The sequence below is a fragment of the Suricata suricatta genome, chromosome 10, assembly GCF_006229205.1.
Source record: "Suricata suricatta isolate VVHF042 chromosome 10, meerkat_22Aug2017_6uvM2_HiC, whole genome shotgun sequence".
NCBI classification, from domain to species: Eukaryota; Metazoa; Chordata; class Mammalia; order Carnivora; family Herpestidae; genus Suricata; species Suricata suricatta.
Window position 1 is genome coordinate 64,369,033 of NC_043709.1, and position 20,905 is coordinate 64,389,937.

General features: G+C 54.0%; 1 protein-coding gene across 1 annotated transcript; it reads right to left on the minus strand.

The window, feature by feature from the left end:
* Positions 1–9,778: 9,778 nt before the first annotated feature.
* Positions 9,779–13,172, minus strand: WNT1 (Wnt family member 1). Its single transcript, XM_029954825.1, has 3 exons — positions 12,681–13,172; positions 11,726–11,991; positions 9,779–11,225 (listed from the first exon to the last, which is right to left on the minus strand). The coding sequence occupies exons 1-3, from the start codon at positions 12,946–12,948 to the stop codon at positions 10,737–10,739; spliced, it is 1,023 nt and encodes a 340-aa protein (XP_029810685.1). The 5' UTR covers positions 12,949–13,172; the 3' UTR covers positions 9,779–10,736.
* Between the last annotated feature and the right edge of the window lie 7,733 nt (positions 13,173–20,905).

Below are 20,905 nucleotides of genomic sequence, written 5' to 3' on the forward strand. Positions count from 1 at the left end.
TCTTGGCATTTTCTTCCTTTCACCGACCCACTCCCTCCCTCCGGTGTTCCTCCCCCAGGGCTCCATTTTCTTCCCATTTGATGGGGGGCTGGGGGAACTCCTTTCTTTGATGGAAACTCCTGGCTGAACCCTGTCTCCCCTATTCTGGACTCTTCCTTCCTTGTCCCCCACCCCACCCCCGCTGGCTCTTCCCACTGCCCCGGCGCACTCCCCCCACCCCCCATTCCGGGCATGGGCTGAGTCAGCCTGGGTAAATTTAGCCGCCGACTCTGCTCGGCAAGCGCGGGGGCTTCGCCCAGACTCAGTCTCGAGTCCTGGCCAGCAGCCTCTGCCCCCATCCCTACGGAGTCCACCAATTCCAACTCCGGTTCCGCGTTCAGAGCCCCAGCCCCATTCTCAAAATACTTCTGATTTTGGTCTCCAGTTATCTCGATGTCACTCCCTGCCCTCACCAGACAGACTAGGCAGGTCTGTTTGAGAGGTCTCGCTGGACTACAGCCTGCGGCAGGCTGACCTTGGTTCAGTGAGGGGGTGGGGGGAATGTCTCATTGGGCTTCTGAACCGGAGGGGAGAGCATTGATCAGAATCACCCTGGAGAGTCAGTCCCAGAACCTCCCTGGGATTCACAAAGTCAGGTTTCAAGTTAGCTCTTGCTGGGGAGGAGTAAAGGAAGTGAGGTTCACCTTGGGCAGAGATCAGAGTTTCCTGAGGTCTGTCTACCTTCCACCTACAAGTCTACGTCCTACCAACTCTAACTATTGAGCATACACTGAGCACCTGAGAGGAACCGGGCACTGGGCTGGGCTCCAGGAAAGAGATGAATAAGGCCTGCCTGACAATGGGGTGAAGATGAAAACACACAAATAATGATAGTAGTGAGCAGGGAGTGGTAAGTACTGTAAGGAGTCAAACCAGGGAGATGGTATGGATTTTATGAGATCAGGAAAGGCTCCATGAGGGAGGACGCATCTGAGATATAATCTGGGGAAAGGGGTTACAAGTAGAGGGAAGAGCAAAAATAGAAGTATGGATATGGGGAAACAGAGTATATGTAAGAAATTACCAAATGGTCTGCTCCAAAGCCTGGAGTTGAGGGCACATTCAGAGCACTTGTGGAAGATAAAGGCAGGAGTGAAAACTGAGGGCATGCTGGGGTGAGCCCACCCACTAAGGGGAATGTGCCTTGGACCTCTGGCCTTGAGAAGAGAATGGACTTCAGGCCAGGAGGAAGACTGAAGAAGGCAGGGCAGTGGTGAGAGCATCTGCCTGGATTTTGCTACAGCCCAGGGGCTCCAAGCTCTTGGGCTGGTAGAAGAGGTGAACTGCATGGGATAGTGGAGGGGCTGTCCCTGTGGAGGTAGACTCTGCCATGCTGCCAAAGCCTCTTTGAGGCTGAATACCCAGAAAGCCAGTTTCTAAAAGCTCACCCACACTACTATCATTAGCAGAGAAGTAGCCTAATGTGGTGTTTAGAGCATGGACTCCATGACCTGGCAGCATGGCTTTACATCTTGCCTTTACATGACACCAGCTGTGTGACCTTGGGCAATTACTCAACCTCTCTGTGTCTTGGGGTCCTCAATTATAAGATGGGGTTATTAATGGTGCTTCTTTCATAGGTTTGTTGGGAGGATTAAATTATTCAATATGCAAAGCACCTAGAACAATGCCTGCTACATAATAAGTAATATATAAGCATCAAGCTCTGATTATTATTAATCTCTAGAGCTATTTAATTAGTGTTAGGGGTATAAGAACAGGAGGATGGGGAAGAGAGAGGTAGAGGTAGGGCAGGAGGAGGGACAGGCAGCAGAGGCCAGGTCAACCAGGTCAAGAGGAGAGGGGAGGTCTGGGGTAGAGAGAGAGTCCCTTGAATGGGTGAATGGTGTATGGATCATCTGGGTAGTTAGAGCGGCAAAGCGACACCTCCCCTTACTCAGGACTTCCTCCATCTTTGCCTGAGGGTGGAGTCAGCACTAGCTGCTTAAGATCTGGGAAGGGATGAGAGAGGAAGGAGAGGAGTGACTGCAGGTCTGGGGGCCAGCCCTTGGTGAGCCATATCTCAGAATGGCCCTGCATGGCACTGTGGGTGGGAGGCTGGAGACTCCCTGCTGCGAAAATGACTTCTAAATCTGGCTGCGTCTGCCAGCTGGTCAGCCTGAGACGGAGGCCACAACCACCCCCAACCTTGGGAGAGCCTCACCCTTGGGACACCCCCACTAGGGACAGCAGAAGCAGAAGGGCATGGTCAGGTTGGGGCAGCAGGACACTACCCCCCCCCCCCCGCCAATAGCCAGGTTCTTCCCAAGAAGCCTTTTTCTGTCCCAAACAGGGCCCAGTTAATGTGGCTTTAAAGGACCAGCAGGCCCCTTCCCTTTCCAGATTCTCATGAGAGCCCTGGAACTTCCCTAGATCAGTCACAAATGGATAACAAAGAGCCAGGCCATACCTATGGGACTTTAGAGGATTCAGGGTCAGGAGTGTGGGGGGCTGGGTATGAGGAGGAGAGAACCAGGAGAGATGGCTGGACTTGAGTACATAGAGATTGTGCAAAGTGTGTCTATGGAGAAAGGTGAGCATTCACTCATTCATTTGTTCACTCAGTCGTCAAACACGGAGGCCAGGCCTTAGGGACACACAAGAGACTCAGACCTGGTTTCTATTTAAAGGGAGCTTCCAATCTAGGGTGTATGTGAGATAAGGCGAGGGATATGGGAGAGGAAACCCACAAAGTCATTACAGTGTAGGCCGTACAATGTAATATATGTTAATGAAGGCATTCCTGAGGATGCAGGTAAGCATGAAGGAAGGAGCAGGTCCCCGACTATGACTTCTGAGAAGTGGGGATATACCCACGGACTCTGAGAGACGGGTCACTGGGAATGCATTTGTTAGTGAAGGGAGGCTCAGTCTGCATACTGTCCCCTCCCCTGCATGTCTTGGCGTGGAGTGGACTTCCTCCCTAAAGCACCTGATCCAACATAGCTTTTTATGAGCCCTTTTGTTTTTTTAATTTTTTAATTAATTTATTTTGAGAGAGAGAGAGAACAAGAAGGGGAGGAGCAGAGAGGAGACAGAATCCCAAGCAGGCTCTGCATCATCAGTACAGAGCCTGATGTGGGATTCAAACCCACGAATCCTGAGATTGTGACCTGAGCCGGGATCAGGAGTCAGAAGCTTAATCGACTGTGCTACCCAGGTGCCCCTGTATGAGTCCTTTTATTTTATTACTATTTTTTAAATGTTTGTTCATTTTTGAGAGAAAGAGTGTGAGTGGGAGAGGGGAACAGAGAGAGGGGAACAGGATCCGGGGTGGGCTCCGTGCTGATGGCAGCGAGTCTGATACAGGCTCGAACTCACCAACCATGAGATCATGACCTGAGCCGAAATTGGATGGAATGCATCCATCCGTCTCTTCTCTCTCTCTTTTTGTAATGTTTTTTTATTTATTTTTGAGAGGCAGAGAGGGACAGCGCAAGCAGGGGAGGGTCAGAGACAGAGGGAGACACAGAATCTGAAGCAGGCTCCAGGCTCTGAGCTAGCTGTCAGCAGAGCCCGATGCGGGGCTTGAACCCACGAACATGAGATCATGACCTGAGCCGAAGGCAGACACTTAACTGACTGAGCCACCTAGACACCCCCATCCGTCTCTTCTCTTAACGAGAACATGTGATATGCCTAGCTCAGTGCTACAAGGAATGCCAAGATGAACCAAACACAGAGCCGATGTCCTCAGGAAAGTGAAACTCTGGTAGGAGGATAGGTAATTTATGCAGATAACCATCCATGGGACAGCCAATACGGGCTGTTAATGAAAGCTTTGCCCAGAGGCAAGGCCACTTTGCCAAGGGAAATTAGAAGGGCTTATATATAGGGAGAGACATACAAGATGAGTTTCAACAGGGGGAGATGGGGAAGAGTTACTTTTCCAGGGTGTGGGTAAATATCGAGAGGTAGGAAAGCCCAACGCTTTCACAGGGAACAGAGTCACTGGGGGATGCAGGTGCAAGAACCCTGTAATGATGTGTGTGAGCCAAATCATGAACTGTCTCTGGAAAGCAAGGATAAAACATTTGAGCTTTAGTGAGAAAAATTGAGGAAGAGGGGAAGGGCAGAGAGGTTTTGAGCTGTGAATGTCTCAGTTGCCTCCTCAACCCCTTTAGCATTGTTTTCTCTGCTGCTGGATTATGGCCTTTGTTGATTTTGTTATGTCGTGGAATCCCCTGTTGGACCATAAGCTACTCAAGGGTAGTGCCTTTAATTTAACTCTGTATCCACTACAAGCTTGGCCTGAAGGAGGTTCCCAGCAAATGCTATCAGAAGGTAGGAAGAAATGATAAAACTGTCTGTAACAGGAACACTGGCACAGCAATTCAGCACCAGATAAATGGGAGAAGAGGGGGCTGCTGCCTGGTGTCCCTCCACCTCCACCAAAGCATAGGGTAAACCCTGCTTTCTTTGCTGGAGTCTCTCCAGGAGCTCTTCCAAGAGGTACCACAAGGTGGCGGTGTTCTGTGTTCAGAACAAGTGTTCAGCCAAGGTTCTTAAAATGTTTGCAGTTGGAGAAGTGCCCATCCAAGAACTGTCCCTGGATAGTCTAGACATTTCCTTCCAGCAAGTGCTGAGACAGAATGAGAAGGCTAAGGGCAGTCATGGAAAAGGAGAGTCAACAGACCCCCAACCCCACAGTGAGTACCGTCCTCATCTATCCATCCATTCGTGTGACAGTACCATGTGTCAGGTACAATGTTAGGCTCTTGGAATAACAGCAGTGACCAAGTCATTGTCCCTTCCTTCAAGGAGCTCAACATCTAGTCCAAAACCCAAACTTTCTTTGCTATCATTCTCTTTCTTTTACATACACACATACACACGTTCCCCGGGCCAATCCCCTTGACCTGGGAAGCCATCTCCATGAGAAATCTACTCTTTGGCACTGCCATTCCTCCAAATCCAAGTTTCTCTCTAACATTGCTGCATGGGTACATGAGTGTGACCCCTAAATCCTGCTTCCTTGGATGACTCCCCTTGCCCTTTCCGAGCTCCCTGACCAGCCTTTTCCTACTCTCTCTCTCATCCTCCCATTTGTATCCACAGCCACACTGCCAATTCTAGTAGCTCTAGGGACCTCCTGAGAGTATGGCTGATATGGATTAGGGCCTCCCAATACTCCAGAGCTCTGGAGGCTCCAGGAACATGAGAGTGGATCCACAGAAGAGCCCTATGAGATCCTGATGTCACCAGCCCAGAGAAGAGGAGCTGGAGTGTCCAGAAAACCAAAGACGTCAGAAACATGCCCCTCTGTGGCCTGGGGGCTCTACCAGCCAAACCTGTCTCTAGACAGGCTACCTTCTTTTTCTCATCTACTTTGGGGGAGGGGGGGCGCAGGCCTCTCCCTAGCTGCAACTCCTTGGTGGTGGCTGTTGGAGACACCAGTTGGGAGGTGAAGCATTGTGGGACATTGTCCACTTTCCCAACATGCTCCAGGGCCCAACTTAGCCCTTGGCGGGTTTGGAAGAAGAGAGGAGGGAGGGTTGGTGCTGAGAGTGGGAGCCAGGCCTATCGAGGTCCCGGGAGTGAATGCCGCATTGTTGGCCAGGCCAGAGTCACAGATAATTACCTCAATTAGTGACAATGGGAGAGTAATAAATACAGGCTTAGTGTCTCCTACCCCACCAGGGCTCCGAAGATTAATCCAGGCTGACGGGCGGGCCCTGAAAGGCGTGATGGACAATTCATTAAACTCCCCAAATGCCGCACAACCTGGGCGTGAAGGCTGAGTTAGCCCCCTGGGGGCTGCGCCTTTGTCCTGATTGTGTGTCTCCGCCGCAGCAGAGCCCGGCAGCCCCCAGAGAGCGGGGAGGTGAGTGGGGCTCCCCCAGCCGAGCCAGGCGGCGGGAGGATTAGACCTTGGTCCGGCCCTGGTTGCCCTGGCACACCAGCCCGTCTAGGCTGGAATGTCCGTGGGGGGGAGCAGGCCGAGCGGAGGGGCGGGGCCGACAAGGTGGGGTAAGGGGGGCACACAAAACCGGGGGCAGGAGGAGTTAATTAGACGCCAGCCAAGGAGGGCGAGGGGCCACAATAGGGCCAGGGACGGCCCCTTCACTTCCGAGGATTAATAGGGAGGAGGGAGAAGGGAGGGGTTCAGCCCCGGCGGAGGAATGCTGGAAGCTTCCCAGGGTGGCACTGCCCCCTTTTGCTCAGCTTGGCACCTACTTGGCAAATGGATAGGAGGAAGCAGGAGGCTCTGGCAGCCTGGGCAGGTGCCTCCCAGCATCCCACAGAGTGGCTTTTTCTCCTGGCATGGCGCCTGCATTGGGAGATGATTGGGCAGGGAGGAGAAAAAGGACCCTTCATTTATCTGGGAATTAGTGGACACAGGAATGTTTAGGGGCCCTATCCTCAACACCTTCCACCTCTACCAACCTACTCTGAGGCAGAACCAGGAGGGATCCTGAAGCTTTACCCTTCCTGATGAGGCTGCCGGGTAAAAGCCAAGAAGTCCGTAGAGGGGCTGGTGCTGATGTGAACACAGGGAAGCCGCCGCTGCGCGTGCATGCACATTACATGTGTAGACACTTGTGCGAGCAGGTATTTTTATGCGCGGGCCTGGTGCTCATCAGGCCCTCAGTAAATGTCTGCTGAATGAATGAATAAACTTTGGTTTTGCTGAGAGTAAATGAATGAGAGAATGAGTAGTGATGCTGGGCTGTCCCATGATACCGGGTGGCCTTGGGCCCTTTCCTTCTGAGCTCCCCAATGTGGCCCAGAGAAGATGGAATCCCACCACTGAGCAGATGAGCAAATGTCCAGGAAAAATGAAGTGGTAGTGCTTCCTTCCCTTGGAAAAGGGCAAAAAAAGTGCAGTAGCCTCTTGGAAGCCCCACTTCCTCCTGGGCCCCAGGAGGAGGGCAGCCCTGGCTCCTCCCTAGGAGCCACCCCACCCTATCCCCTCCCAGGGAATGACAAGGGAGCGAGTTGGCGGCAGTTCCCTGGGCATATTTATAACCTGCTGCTCGCTCACCAGCGTCTGCTTTTAGCCCAGACGGGGGAGGGGGCAGGGGGGTGGTCTGTCTCATGCTGGGCGCCCAGGCTGGGTGTGGAAAGAGTGAGTAAGGGTGAGTGGTGGGCAGCTCTGTATGGATATTCCTGCTCACACCACAGCCAAACAGCTTATTTTCTCCTCATTTTGTTATTTTTCTCCCTCTGGCCTGGAGAGGAGGACTGAGCCAGCCTTAGATGGGGGGGGGGGTGCTAGACCCTGGGGTATTTGCAGCCCCACTGACAGGGTTTTTCCAGGGTGCGTGTGGCAGGGTGTGTGTGGTGCCGGCTTGCTGACCCCCTGGGGACTGTGCAGGTCTGCCATCTCACTCCTCTCAGCTTTTCCGCTCCCCCCAGGGTATTTCAGGACCAGTGCCTCCTTCGCCCACTGAGGCCAACCATGTGTCCGGGGTCCCTGGCGGCCTCAGATCCCCCTGGGTGTGTGGCACCTGGCACCTGAGGAGGGTGGAAGGATAGCCTGGGTGGACAGGGCAGGCCCATTCCTGACAACACCATCCGACGGCAATCCCCTTCAGGCACATCCTTTGTGAGGATGGCCCAGGTGAGCATAATATCAGCAAGAATTAACTTCTGTGTGATGCTTTGCAGAGATCCTCCACCCATTTTGCTTGTTTCCCCCCCCCACACACACCCCACCTTTTTTCTTAGTGCATGGCCCCTTGAGGGTCCAGCCTCATTCTACACTTCTGACTCTGACGTCCCTGCCCCTGGAGGTGAGGGCTCCCATGCAGAGGACTCGAGTCTGGGTCTGTCATCAAACCTCACGGATGTGCAGAGGGCTTTGCACTTCGTTGGAAACTCACTGCACTCCCTTAGTAGTCTGACAATACCAGTTGATGTGCCTGATTCCCTGGCCACTCTATAAACTCCTCTAGGTAGGCACGATGGCTCATGCATCCCTGTATCCACAGCATTTGGCACATGCCTGGCACAGAAGAGGTGTCAGCAAGTGTCCCGAGTTTTCATGAACATGACCTCATCTGAACCTCACCACCTTCTTGAAGGAGAAGACTAAGGCCTGGTAAGTATCTCTGTTTAATAGACAAGGTAACTGAGGCTGAGAAAACAACAGATTTGTTGAAAGTCTAATTAGGGCCAGAACAGGATTCATTGCTTCTTTTTACCCTTCTTCTAGCCCGTAGGTGTCAGCTTGGCTCAGAGGCACCAGCTTCTGGGCCTGAAAGCTGATACCCATTCCTGCTCTTGGAGTTAGGAGTCAGGTGAGAGTGCTTGGGGACAGCTGCCAACCCTTCAGCTCCCCAAATGTTGCTGCTTCTCCCCAACTCTGGGCATTGTCCAGCAGGGGTCCAAGCTCCCTCTCCTGCCTCTGGCAGCCCATTCACTTCTTGTTTTGGGAGCTGGGGGATCTAATAATTCATTGGATTAAAGACTGGACATTCTCTGCAGGGGGTTCTTTACTGGAAACCCATGGCTTATGAGAGGTGCCTTCCACCCCAATCAATAAGGTTTCTATTCCTCCGCCTCTGCTGCCCATGAGACCTAAGCTGGTGCTAGCTTGGTGGATGGAGAAAAAGGGAAAGGGATGTCCTTGCAGGGTTGAGCAGCTCCTGTCTCCACTCCCCTACCCCCACACATACCCCAAAGGCCAACAGGGGTCAGAGTTCACACATCCAGGGAGAGGTGGGAGGCAGCTACCACAGCAAAAGAGTCCTGGGGAGGGGGAGAAATTCTCCAGTCATCTGGGATCAGTTGTTGCCCTTGGGGGATGGGGTGCTTCATAGCTCCCCCTGCCTTTTAGGTCCTCCCCTGGCGGGGAAGTGTTAGGATTAGGGACAGGCATTAGAGCTCAGGAAGGGGTTAGTGTTGTCTTAAGTTCGGGTTAAAGCTAAGGTTAAACCTAGATCTAGGGATGGGCAGAGGATTAGGGTTAGAGATAGGTTCAGGGTGTAGGCAGGATTAGTACCCCTTCTGACTCTGGTCAATGTGCACATGGAGGATTAGTAACAGAGTCCTCTTTCAGGCTCTTTATGGGTATGACTAACTTAATGGTTTGGTTATGGACCACACTTGGGTTTCCTTCTAGTCACATTAGTTTAAACCCTAGCCTCTAGCTGAATTCTAGCCCTCCAGCTCCCTTCTTCTCCCCCACGGTCGTGTCTGAGCTTTTGGGTCCAGCTCAAGAGCCTATCACCTGTTACCTGGATCCTCCTGAGCCCAAAGTTGGGAGCTGGGCTCCTAATAAGGTGTTTCCTTCTCTTGGGGAGGAAAGTGCCTTCCCCACTGCTTGATGCCCTGACCACAGCTGAAGCAAAGAGGCTTCAGGGGCCCAAAGCTCTACAGCAGCACCCTTTCTACTTGGATTGCTCTTTCTTCTTTGGTTTCTTTTCAGAACGCGGTCATGGCTATCACTCAGTTGTAGCTATTTTTACAATACCTAGGAAAGGCGGGCTTAGAGTTTGTTTGTCTGTTTAATCCCCATTCAGCAAGGGAAGAAATTGAGGCAGTTAATGGATTTGCCCAGTATCACACAGCCAATTGGTGTTTGAATAGAAAGAAGAATCCTGCAGGGTCTCTTCACTCCTGCCCAGGTTCTTCTGTAGACCTAGACCCCCAGTGCCCTCATTAAGGTCAGGCAAGGGTCAGAATCTCAGGGTCTTCTTGCAGGACAGGGAAACCAGTTCCCCAACAATGTATCCTATTTGTTTAAGAGAGGTAAAGCAATGGTATGTTCTGGATTCAAGGAAAAGCCATCAAGTCATTGATAAAAATAGAGATTTTATTCTGCGGAGGAAGATACTACATTGGTGGGGGCGAGGAGCCACTAATAGCTACAATGGAAGGAAATGCTGATTCCGGTAGGCAATGGCATCTTTAAGAAACTGGAGAGAGAAGAGGGATCAGAGAAGACTGGAGAGCAGAAAAGGAGAGGAGAAGGGAGAGGGATTGGGTTGGGGTGGAAGTGGTCTCTGCAAGCCAGGCTGAAACCCAGCACAATAAATAGTTTTATTTACAACAACCAAACTCGTGGTTTTGTATCCACGATTCAGTGCAAATTATTTACACACTGATGAGGAGGCAGGACAGGAAGGGGTAGGAGGTGAGTGAGGGAGGCATGGCTCACAGCTGTTCAATGGCTCCATGACAGAGGCTGGGAGAATGGGGGTATTTCTGCTGGGGCCCCCAACCTCATTTTCCACATCATCACAGCTGCCCTTTCACCGGAGAACCTCCCGGTTCAGTTGAAGGCGGGGAGGAGAAAGGCCCTGCTGTGCAGGTGTGTGTTCAGCATCAGCACCCTCGGCGGGAGAATGGGAAGGGCGGGAGAGGATCTGGCGAAAAAAACGGAGGATAATGGGGAGGGAGAGAGGCCGGGAGGTCACTGGCCCGGTAGAGGAAGCAGAGCCACGCAGACGGAAGCTGACCCCCAGGGGGGAAGTGAACAATCCTTCTCTCACCTCCTGGCCAAGCAGGGGGCAGTGCAACAAGGGGTCTCCCGGGAGAGGGAGGGAGGTAGGTCCGGGGCAGGTCCATCAGGATGGCAAGAGGGTTCATGCCGGCCCAGGCAAGTGGTTTCAGGAGTCCCTCGGTAGGAGGAGGTGGGAGAAACGACCGCGCACGTGTGAATCTCGGGGGATTGTGGCTGGAGGCGACTGGGTGAGCACGTATCGGGGTGGGTTAGAGGGGGACGCTCCTGGGCGAGTCCGCGCAGCGTCTCACAGACATTCGTGCAGTACGCGCGTGTGCGTGCAGTTGCGGCAGCTGACGTGGCAGCACCAGTGGAAGGTGCAGTTGCAGCGCTCGGTGACGCGCTGTGTGCGAGTGCGGTGGCCTCGGCCACAGCAGAGCAGCTCGCAGCCGTCTAGCGCGGGTGACGAGCTGTTGCAGGCGCGCCCGGCCGTGCCCGCCGTTCCCAAACGTCCGCTGTATGTGCAGAAATTGGGCGATTTCTCGAAGTAGACGAGGTCGTGGGGGGAGGGCGGCTTGTGCGCCGGGTCTTCGGGCTCCAGGCGCAGCAGTTCCGCCCGCGAGGCGCGGTTGCTGCCGCGGTTGCCGTAGAGGACGCGTGAGGCGCCATCAAATCGGTCGCGCAGCACGTCGCCCACGGCGCGCAGCGTGGGCAGCCGCATCCAGCACGTGCGCACAGTGCACGAGCCGGACATCCCGTGGCACTTGCACTCCTGGCGCATCTCAGAGAACACAGTCTGGGGGGAAGGAGGAAGAAAGGATGTCCGGGGCACTGTCAGAGCCAGAGCCACCACCGTCCCAGATACCGCCCCCTCCCGGACCCTGTCGGGACCTCAGCAAAGGCCTAGGCCTAGGCCGGGGGGGGGAAGGGAGGCGCGAAACGTCGCGGCGAGATTTGAACCCCAGGCCCAACTGTTCCACGCCGGATATTGGTCTCGGCCTCCAAGCCTCGTTTTTTTGCATCTGTACAATGGAGGACTGTCGGCAATACGTTCCACGGATTCCATGACATCTAACCTCTTCAGTTCTACCTGCCCTCAGCCACTATCTCTTCCATTCTCAGCCTTCCTTCCAAACCTCCTGCATCCTCGGGACGTCCTCTCCTGGTCCCCTACCCTGACGCCTGGTCTTATCACCAATAGTCATTCCCCAAGTTCGAGGTTAGCTTCTGCTCAGGTCCTCGGAGATCCCTGCCACGCCACTCCGCTTCCGGGCGGAGCCCCTCAAGCCCGCTCACCGTGCGGCCTGCCTCGTTGTTGTGAAGGTTCATGAGGAAGCGCAGGTCCCGCCCCTTCTCCCCGGAGTCCACAAACTCTCTGCCGAAGAGGCGGCCAAAGTCGATGTTGTCGCTGCAGCCCCCCCAGTGCCAGTCGGGGCCCCCAGGGCCGCGCCGCCGATAGTCGCATGTGCAAGACTCGATGGAGCCCTCTGAACAGGAGCGCGCCACCGAATGGGTAACCCCGGCGGAGGTGATGGCGAAAATAAACGCCGTTTCCCGGCAGCCTGTGAGGGAAGGGAGCGGGGATCAGCGAGGCGGGTACCCGGGATGCTGCCAGCCTCCTCCGTGGAGGGCTTGGGGCCCTTGAGTTTCGTGCCCTGACTCCGCCCTAGGAGTCCCTAGAGCCAGGCGGCCGGCTGGGTTGGGAAGCTGGTCTCCTAGAGAAAGCACGTGCGTGAGCACGCAACCCTGTCCACGCTCCTAATCATGCGTTCCTGAGACTCAGGGCGCATTTGGCTCCTCAGTGGGAGCGGAGCAGCTCCAGAGAGAAAAACTGAAAAGAGGGGAGAGGAAGAACTCTGCCAAGACCTCTCGGAGGCCCAAACTTTATGCCCCTGTCGGTGATGCAAGCCTTGCTGAGCTGGAGGCAAGACACGAGCGCGGAGATGAGCTTCCCAGGCGCCTTTGAGAGGGGCCCGGCAAACGGTGGCCAGCCCGCGTCCACGACTCAGAACTCGATTTTGCTGGGGCAGTGGCGCAGAAAAGTTAAGCTTCGCGCCAGAGGTGCCCACCTTGCAAACGGCTGGTAGAATGAGTCCGGCCCCTAGCTGGCGCTGGGCACGAAGCTCTTGGCGGGTTGATCCGGTAACCCTGCAGGCGCCCGGGACATCTTCCCCTGCACTCGCCCTCCCCTGCCCTGCGGGTGACCCTGCGTTCCCCTGGTCCCGGAAGTGTCGCTTTCCTGGGTACCCACCTCGGTTGACGATCTTGCCGAAGAGGTGGGGCCCCGAAGCCGTGGGGCAGTTCCAGCGGCGATTGCGGAACTGCCACTTGCACTCTCGCACCGCGCTCTGCAAACCCCCGCTCACGCTGTGCAGGATCCCCGGGTTCTGGCGGATCAGCCTCCGCTGTTTTCGACTCAGCAGCTGAAGACTGGGCTCGAGCACCAGTTGTAGACTCTTGGAGTCGGTCAGCAGGTTCGTGGAGGAGGCTACGTTCACGATGCCCCTGATGAGATGCATGGTAGGAGCTGAAGCTCTGGTACGGGACCTGCTCCCTAAGCAAAAAGGTCGCGTCTACCCTGTCCTCTTCTCGGGGCTATTTGCCTGAGAGAGCCTCAGGAGATCAATAAGGAGGTAAAGACTCTGAGCTCCCTGGCTAACTAGTTTGAAAGGAATGGGCGTCTGGAGTTTTGTGCAGGGCCGCTCGGGACCCAGGGTCTGGGGACTGGACAGGGGAGTCACGGGATACCTGAAGACCAGATGTCCACCTTGACTCTGAGAGACTGCTTCCCGGCAGCCTGGGCGAGGAAATCCTGGCCTGGAGTCCATGCCCACCCAAGGCGTGAAATGCTCAGGAGTCCCACCCTTTTCTCGCCTCCTTTCTGAGCGCTGGCTGGCCTGGCCCTTCGCTTCCGAGGCAGGGCAACCTGTGCTGTGGCTACCACCGCTAGGCTGGGTTTGGGGCTCAAGGGAGAAGGGCGGTGCTAGATGGGAGTGGGCTCCCTGCCTGGAGTATCTGGGCCGCCGCGGGCGGACCGTTCACCCCACCTCATCAGAACTAGATTCTCTGGAGCAGCTCCGCTCCAGAGCGCCCCTAAGTGTCTCGGAGGGAAGTCAGTGCGGCGGAGCGAGCCTGCCTGCGGACTCATCCCAGAGCGTGGGAGCTGGCTGGGGCTGGCCCCTGGCTCTGCGCCCCGGGACAAGTGGCGACCCCGCACCAGCTCACTTACCACCATCGGCCACTGCTGTTGGCGGCCAGGGCTGCGGGCAGAGCGGCCAGCGCCAGCAACAGCATAGCAGAAACCCAGCCGGGCAGCAGCGCCCAGTGCCCCATGGCCTGCCCGGCCTCGCCTGCTCTGTGCTGAAGTTGGGGCGGCTTTGGCTGCTGCCCGCGACGGTGGGACGGGTCGCGGCGGTGGCGGCGGTGGCGAGAATTCGCAGTCTGGCTCTAACAGCCCTGGGGGCGGGCGGCGGGCAGCATGGCTCGCGGTCCCAGCTGGTGGGCTGAGGCAGCCACGGCGGGCGGCACCGCCTCTTATAGTTGCGGCGCCGGCCGAAGTGACGATAGGAGGCTGCCCCGCCGGGCCGCACTGTGGCACCAGGGCGCACCGGTCAGGGGCGCAGACAATGGGCAGCGAGCGGGCCGTGGCTCCCGCCCGTCTGAGGCGAGAGCTGACGGGCTGGCCGTCGGGGCTCACCCCCGCCCCCTGCCCGGTGGCTCCCGCCTCCGGGCCTGCACTGGCCGCCGACCCCTCCCCTTGGGACGCCCTCCCACGCGCGCCCGCTTCACTCCTCTTCGCGTCCGGAGCCCGTCGGGGACCAGCGTCCGCCAGGGGGCGCGGCGGCAATATGCTAAGGGGAGAATCTGCCGGCGGGTAGGTGGATGGGGTCCGGCCGCTTCGCCACCACCGGCTGTGTGGCTGTCCCCTCGACGTCACCCTTGACCCGGCTGGCGTCCCCTCTCTCCCCACTCCTGAGTAGAGGAAGGAAAGTTGTGGGCAGTGACTCTGGGGAGACGCCTCCTGCCCAGGAGCCTCCGACGGCTGGACAGGGAAGGATAAGCGGGAGACTGGGAGTGGGGTCGCAGTCAGGGAAATTCTTAGGGTGGATTTGGAGGGTGAGTTCACCAGAGAGAAATGGGGGGCAGCAGCAGATTGTGGGCTGGAAGGAGTGGACAAATGACTGTGGGGGGGTGCGTGTGTGTAAGTGGGACAACGCAAGCGTGAATGCATGTGAGAATGAATGTGTGAGTGTGTTCTCAGGGTGCGCACTCTTGTGTGTCCTCATGTAGAGAAACTCCGTGTTTTGAGGAGGGGTGTTAGAGAACTTTCCAAAGAGTCTTGGAATGTAGCTCATGTCAGAAGGGATCAATCAAGTCAACTTGTCACAGCCACCACCTGGGGCAGTGCATTATCTGTGTGTCAGGAAAGAGGTGGCGGCTACTGTCAGGAAAGCTCTAAAGACTGACTGAGGGATGGAGTGTCTGGAACTGTTTGTGGAGGTGGGTGGATGGGTGGATGAGTGTGTGTGTGGGGAGATTAAATATGCATATATGTGTCATTCTCACCATGTATACCTTGTGTCACCCTATGGTGTGTCACTCTGTGGCATGTATCAACATGTACATGTCACTAGGGGAGGGGACTGAGCCTGCAACCAAATGTCCATCAAGATGGACAAGGTCTGGAGTAGCTGAGTCAGAGGATAGGCTCAGGAAAGGCAGTGGAGTGGATGTCAGGTGTGTGGGTGGTGGGAAAAGGCTGGGAAGAGAAGAGTTGCTGGCTGAGCCGAACCCAGAATAGGGAACTTGTGCCTCCATGTGCCTGCTTCTTTTTTAATTTTTCTGCCAAGTTTCTCTCTTCCTGCAAAATTCTGGCTCTTTCCACTCTCACTACATTAAGATATCCATAATGCTTGCAAGCATCTCCTCCATTTTACACTTTTCCCTGGGACCTCAGTTCAGCTTCAAGGCTACCTGGGCCTCCTATTGAAGAAAAAGTGGCTGCTGTCCCCTTTATGAAGCATATGGAGCACCACCAGTTTTGTCATCATACCCCACCAGCACACACAGATGGCCCCTGGAATGAGGGAGGACTTTCTCCTTTACATCTCTCTTCTCTCTCACTTTAAGGAGGAAAAAAATAGATTAGGAAGTTGTCCAAGGTCCACACAGCTAATAAGTGAATAAATGGAGCATGTGTCTGGCTCAGTTGCTGGTACATGCATCTCTTGATCTTGGGGTTGTAAGTTTGAGCCCTACAGTGGGTGTAGCGATTACTTAAAAATAAAATCTTAAGGGCACCTGGCTGGCTCAGTGGGTAGAACACGAGACTCTTGATCTCAGACTCTTGAACTCTCCTGAGTTCAAGCCCCACTTTGGAGTCTTTAAAAAAAATGAGGGGCGCCTGGGTGGCTCAGTCGGTTAAGCGTCCAGCTTCAGTTCAGGTCATGATCTCACGGTTTGTGGGTTCAAGCCCCGCATCGGGCTCTGTGCTGACAGCTAGCTCGGAGCCTGGAGCCTCCTTCAGATTCTGTATCTCCCTCTCTCTCTGACCCTACCCTGCTCGCGCTGTCTCTCTCTGTCTCTCAAAAATAAATAAAAAACATTTTAAAAATTTTAAACAAAATGAACAAGTTGATAGACCCAGATTAAAACTCAAATCTGGGGCGCCTGGGTGGCCCAGTCGGTTATATGTCTGATTCTTGATTTCGGCTCAGGCCATGATCTCATAGTTGGTGAGTTTGCGCCCCTAGTCTGGCTCTGTGCTGACAGCTCAGAGCCTGCTTGAGATTCTCTCCCTGTCTCCCTATCCCTCCCCTGCACTCTCTCTCTCTCTCTCTCTGTCTCTCTCAAAAATAAGTAAGCTTAAAAAAAAAAGACCTCTTTTTTGACTCAAAGCCAATGCTCATTCCCCTAATCAGCTTTGGTGAGTGTGTAGCAATAGCAACAAGCTATGGGCCCCATCTCAAAATTGACAGATGAATAAAAATGATCTTTAGGGTCTTTCTGTCTCCCTTTTGGATCCTCTCTTTTTCATCTCCCCTGCTTTTAGGGTGCTTTCCAATTGAGTATGTCCCCAGATCTGATCCTGAAGAATTCCAAGTCTCCGAAATGATCAGGTATCCCCTTCAAGGCAGGGAAATCACTCTAAGGAGTACAGTCTGATACGTTTAATTAATCTTCCTGGGGGACCTCCATTTTAAACGAGATGCTTATTAACTAAGATGAAGCCCGATGGAGGTTATTTTTGAGGGCAACATCTTTCCCAGACCTATCGCTCAGTCCAGTGCACCTAGCCCCTCCAAGGATTTGACACTAAGGAACAAGATGGACTGGTTCAGCATCCTCCCCAGATCCAAAATCCAGTAGTCCCTTCAGAGGGCACCCAGCACAGAAGGCTCAAGTAAATAGACAATGTACCATGGTCAGCTTGTCCTTTGTCCCTTAGGAGTTCATTCCCACTGGGGCCTGGGCCATGTCTTTTGGCCTGTGGATTGATTAAGCCCCATGGAAGTTGGAGATGCACTGGAAGACAGGAAGTCCTGTCTGTGGCGCCTGGTGACAAGCAGAGGTGGGAAGAAAGAAAAGATGAAGCCAGTATCATTTGTTCCATCATTCCACCCACCAGGAGTAGTGAAGAAGGAGGGGGAGATTCTCTAAGTCTGAGTCACGCCATGAGACCTGGCCCAAATTTCTATTTAGATCAAATCATCACTCTATCAATTGCCCTCTGTTTCCATCCTGCATCTTCAATTTACCTCTACACTGAATTACACCCATCAGCATGGAAAATGCTGTAATCTCTCCCATCTAAAAACTCTAAAGCTTCATTTGACTCCACATTACTCCTTAAAATCGCTCCATTTCTCAGCCCTCTTTTACTGCAAAAGCTCAAAGGACTGCTTTAATCACTAGCACCAATTTCTTTTCTTTATTCTCTCTTTCCACCCTGATCACATCTTTGAATCTGCTACACCTCCTGATCAAAGTCATCCATGACCTAGTCATCCTAATCAACTTTTAAGGAACAGCAGACAGAGGTGAACACTTTCTCCTTGAAATACTTCCTCACTTGGTTTCCAGAACACCATTCCTACCTCCCTAGCTGCTCACCTTCTCAGTCTCCTATCTGGTTTCACTCTGTATACCCAGTTTCTAAGCTTCAGAGTGTACGCCAATTCAATTTGGAGTTTCTTCCCAGTCTACGCTCATTGTCTTGGTGATCTATCCAGTCTCAGGCTCCCTAATTTATCTGGCCCTGAACCCTGAGCTCTGGACTCGCACATCTTACACTTGAATAACCATATCAAGATATACATGTTCAAAACTGAACTCCTGGGGCACCTGGGTGGCCCAGTCTATTAAACATCCAACTTCACCTCAGGTCATGATCTTGAGGCTCACAGCTCAGAGCCTGGAGCTTGCTTTGGAGTCTGTCTCGCCTCTCTCTGCTCCTCCCCTGCTCATGCTCTGTCTCTCTCTTAAAAAATAGATAAACATTAAAAAAAAAAACTGAACTCCTGATTCTTCCCATCCCTAACCAGGTCTTTCTTCGGTTGTCCCATCTCAGTAAATGGCCACTCCATCCTTTACAATTGCCCAGGACAAGAATCTTAGAGTCATCTCGGAGTCATCTGTTGTCTTGTACTCCTTGTGAAATCCACAAACAAATCCTTCTGTCTTTAAAATATATGCGGGGGTGCTTGGGTGGCTCAGTCTGTTAAGCAGCTGAATGAATCTTGATTTCAGCTTAGGTCATGGTGCCGCAGCTCATGAGTTTGAGCCCTGCATCAGGCTCTGCGCTGACAGTGTGGAGTTTGCTTGGGAATCTCTCTTTCCCTCCCTCCTTCCCTCTCTCTCTCTCTCTCTGTTACTCCCTGACTCTCTTTCAAAATAAATAAGTAAACATGAAAAATTAAAATATATGCAGACTGTGACCCATTGTTACTATGCCACCGCTGTATCATTCATCAGAGCCACCATCCTCTCTCTCCTGTATTCTTGCAATAGCCTTCTTCCTAACAGCTCCCCTTGCTCCTACCTTTGCCCCCCACAATCTCTTCTCCACAGAGCAGTCAGAGCCTTTCTTTCCAAAACAGAAGTCAGGTCATTTCATGTCTCTGCTCAGAATTGTCCAATGAGCCCCCATCTCTCTCAAAGAAAAAGGCAAAATTTGTGGCCTCCATGGCCCTATATGATCGATCTTACTCCTTTCTTGTCCTCTAACTTCATTCCCCACCAATTATCTCACCTGTGGGTTCCCCCTTTTGACGGCATTGGCCTAGTTGCTAATTCTTTGAATGTACCAAGCAAGCAAGTTCCTGTCTTGAGATCTTTGCACCTGTTTTTCTGACTTCTGGAATGTCTTTCCTCTGATATCTCCATGGGTTTGTTCCCTCACTTCCTTTCCCATCCCCTTATATAAAACAGAATCCCCACTGCCTCTCTTTTTTACCTTGCTCTATTTTTCTATCACTTTTGACCATGGATAACTTTAAAGGCTTGAAGTAGAAAACCAGTAGCAAAGCACCTCTTGGAATGGGAACTGGGGAGAGAGATACTGGAGGGGAAAGGGACTGTACTTTGATGTTGGGCTGTGGGGAGGAAGCAGACTAGGGCTGAGAGTTTATGGACTGAAGAGCCTACCTTCCTTTGAAGCACCAGCAGGCGGCACTGCCTCCTTGGGCTGGGAAGGCATCAGCCTGTGCTAGAGAAGGGGGCAAAGTTCTGTCTAGGGTAATCCCGCAGATTTCTTGGCACCAAATGCTCAACTATTGGGGTTTTCCCTGAGAGTCCGATGCAGTCGGACTGTGGACCCTTTGGTGCCTCCGGGCGGTGGCCTATGGTGCTGCAACAGAAGGCGTGACAGGCGGAGGGTGGGCAGCACAGCTGAGCTCACTGCTGAGGGCGCATCCATCCCTCCCGGGCCTATAATTTGGGTTCCCCAAGCCTGGCCGCCCCTATCAGCGACTCAGCAATAGATGAGTCACCCGGGACCCCGGGCCAAGGCAAACATGAGGGGGGGAGGAGGAGGAGGTTCCCGAGACTTTGCTCTGCATTAGCCACCGCCTCAGTTGCTCGATTTCCCCAATCTCCCGGGGCCCCCACTCTTTTCTTTGACCCCCGCCCTCCAGGGCTCCAGTGTTCTTCCCAGATTGTTCTTGCTACACCCTCCATCCTCATGATGGGAAAGCAGCCGTCCAGTCTTCTCATCAAGGGGAAGAGGGACCAGCTTGCTCCCACTCCCTCCCCAGAGTAATGACAGCCCCTCACTTTCCCCCCTCCTGTCATGGCCCCAACCCCTGTCAAGGTCTCTCTGGTTCCCGCCCCTCCCCTTTCCTGGAGCTGGCTGCGTGCTTGGGGTATTAGGCAATGGGTGTGTACCCTCAGCCCTCTCCAGACCCCGCCTGCTCCACCACCCTCCAGCCGCCTGCGGGTCAGTGCTCAGGCCAGCCGGTCGGGCCAAGGGCACTGAGGGCCAGTGCAGGCCACCCAGCCTGTCTGCCTGTGGCCTGCACTGGCCCAGAGCAGGGCTTATGCATAGAGAGGGAACAGGAATATGGACCCCTGGACAGACCAGCTTGGGGAGCCCTGGAGTCACTGAGAAGTTGGAGTCTATGGTAGTAGTTCTGACCCTGGCCATTCCTTGGCACCTGACTATACTACAGCCTGACAAGGGTAGAATCAGAAGAAACAAATCAGAAACCCAAGGGGCACCCAGAGACTTGTGGGGAAATACAAATGTCCAAGAGGTCCCCACAAGAGAAGAGGAGCATAGGGAACCTTGTCCCCTTCTACTGGGGACCTGAGTGGAGTCCCAGGCTTCCATGCAGGAAGAGGGACACTGGAAAGGATCACTGAATCCAGGTGTAAGGATGAAAGCTACTGAGATAGCTTGCAGATTCTGGTGGCTTCAAAAGCCACATATGATTTGGGTCTTGGCCTCCAAACAGGAAGAAGAGGCAGGGGCTGTAGTGCTACTTCTCCTCCCCTGCCCCCAGAGGTGAGAAAGGAAAGAAAAGCAACCCTCTCTGGTCAGAGTTGTCCAGTGTCAGGAACCATGGCACTTTTACCTCCCCAGCCTACTCAAAACCTAGTACATTGAGGTGGTCAATAAACAATATACGGGCAGATGAAAGTCGCTGACCTCGCTCAGACTGCTCTGCCCCCTAGACAGCAGTGCCCCCTGCAGCACAGGGCAGGCTCTGCAGCAGCACAGGCTGGAGGCTGGCTGCCTAGACAAGCTGCATGGCCACCACCAAGGAAGAGATGACTGTGGCTGTGGGTTTCAGCCCCGTGGCTCTGCTTCCCCGGGGGGCCTGTCTCTGAGTCAACGTGCCAGCCTCGGCTGCGCGGGGCCAGTTGTGCCTTGGGCTGCGGTCTGGCAGGGGCGGGGGGCGGCTGGGAAGCCTGGGGCCCCTCTCTGGCAAAAATAGCCCGCAGTGGTTAGAGCTGGGAGGGTGAGTCAGGCAGGAG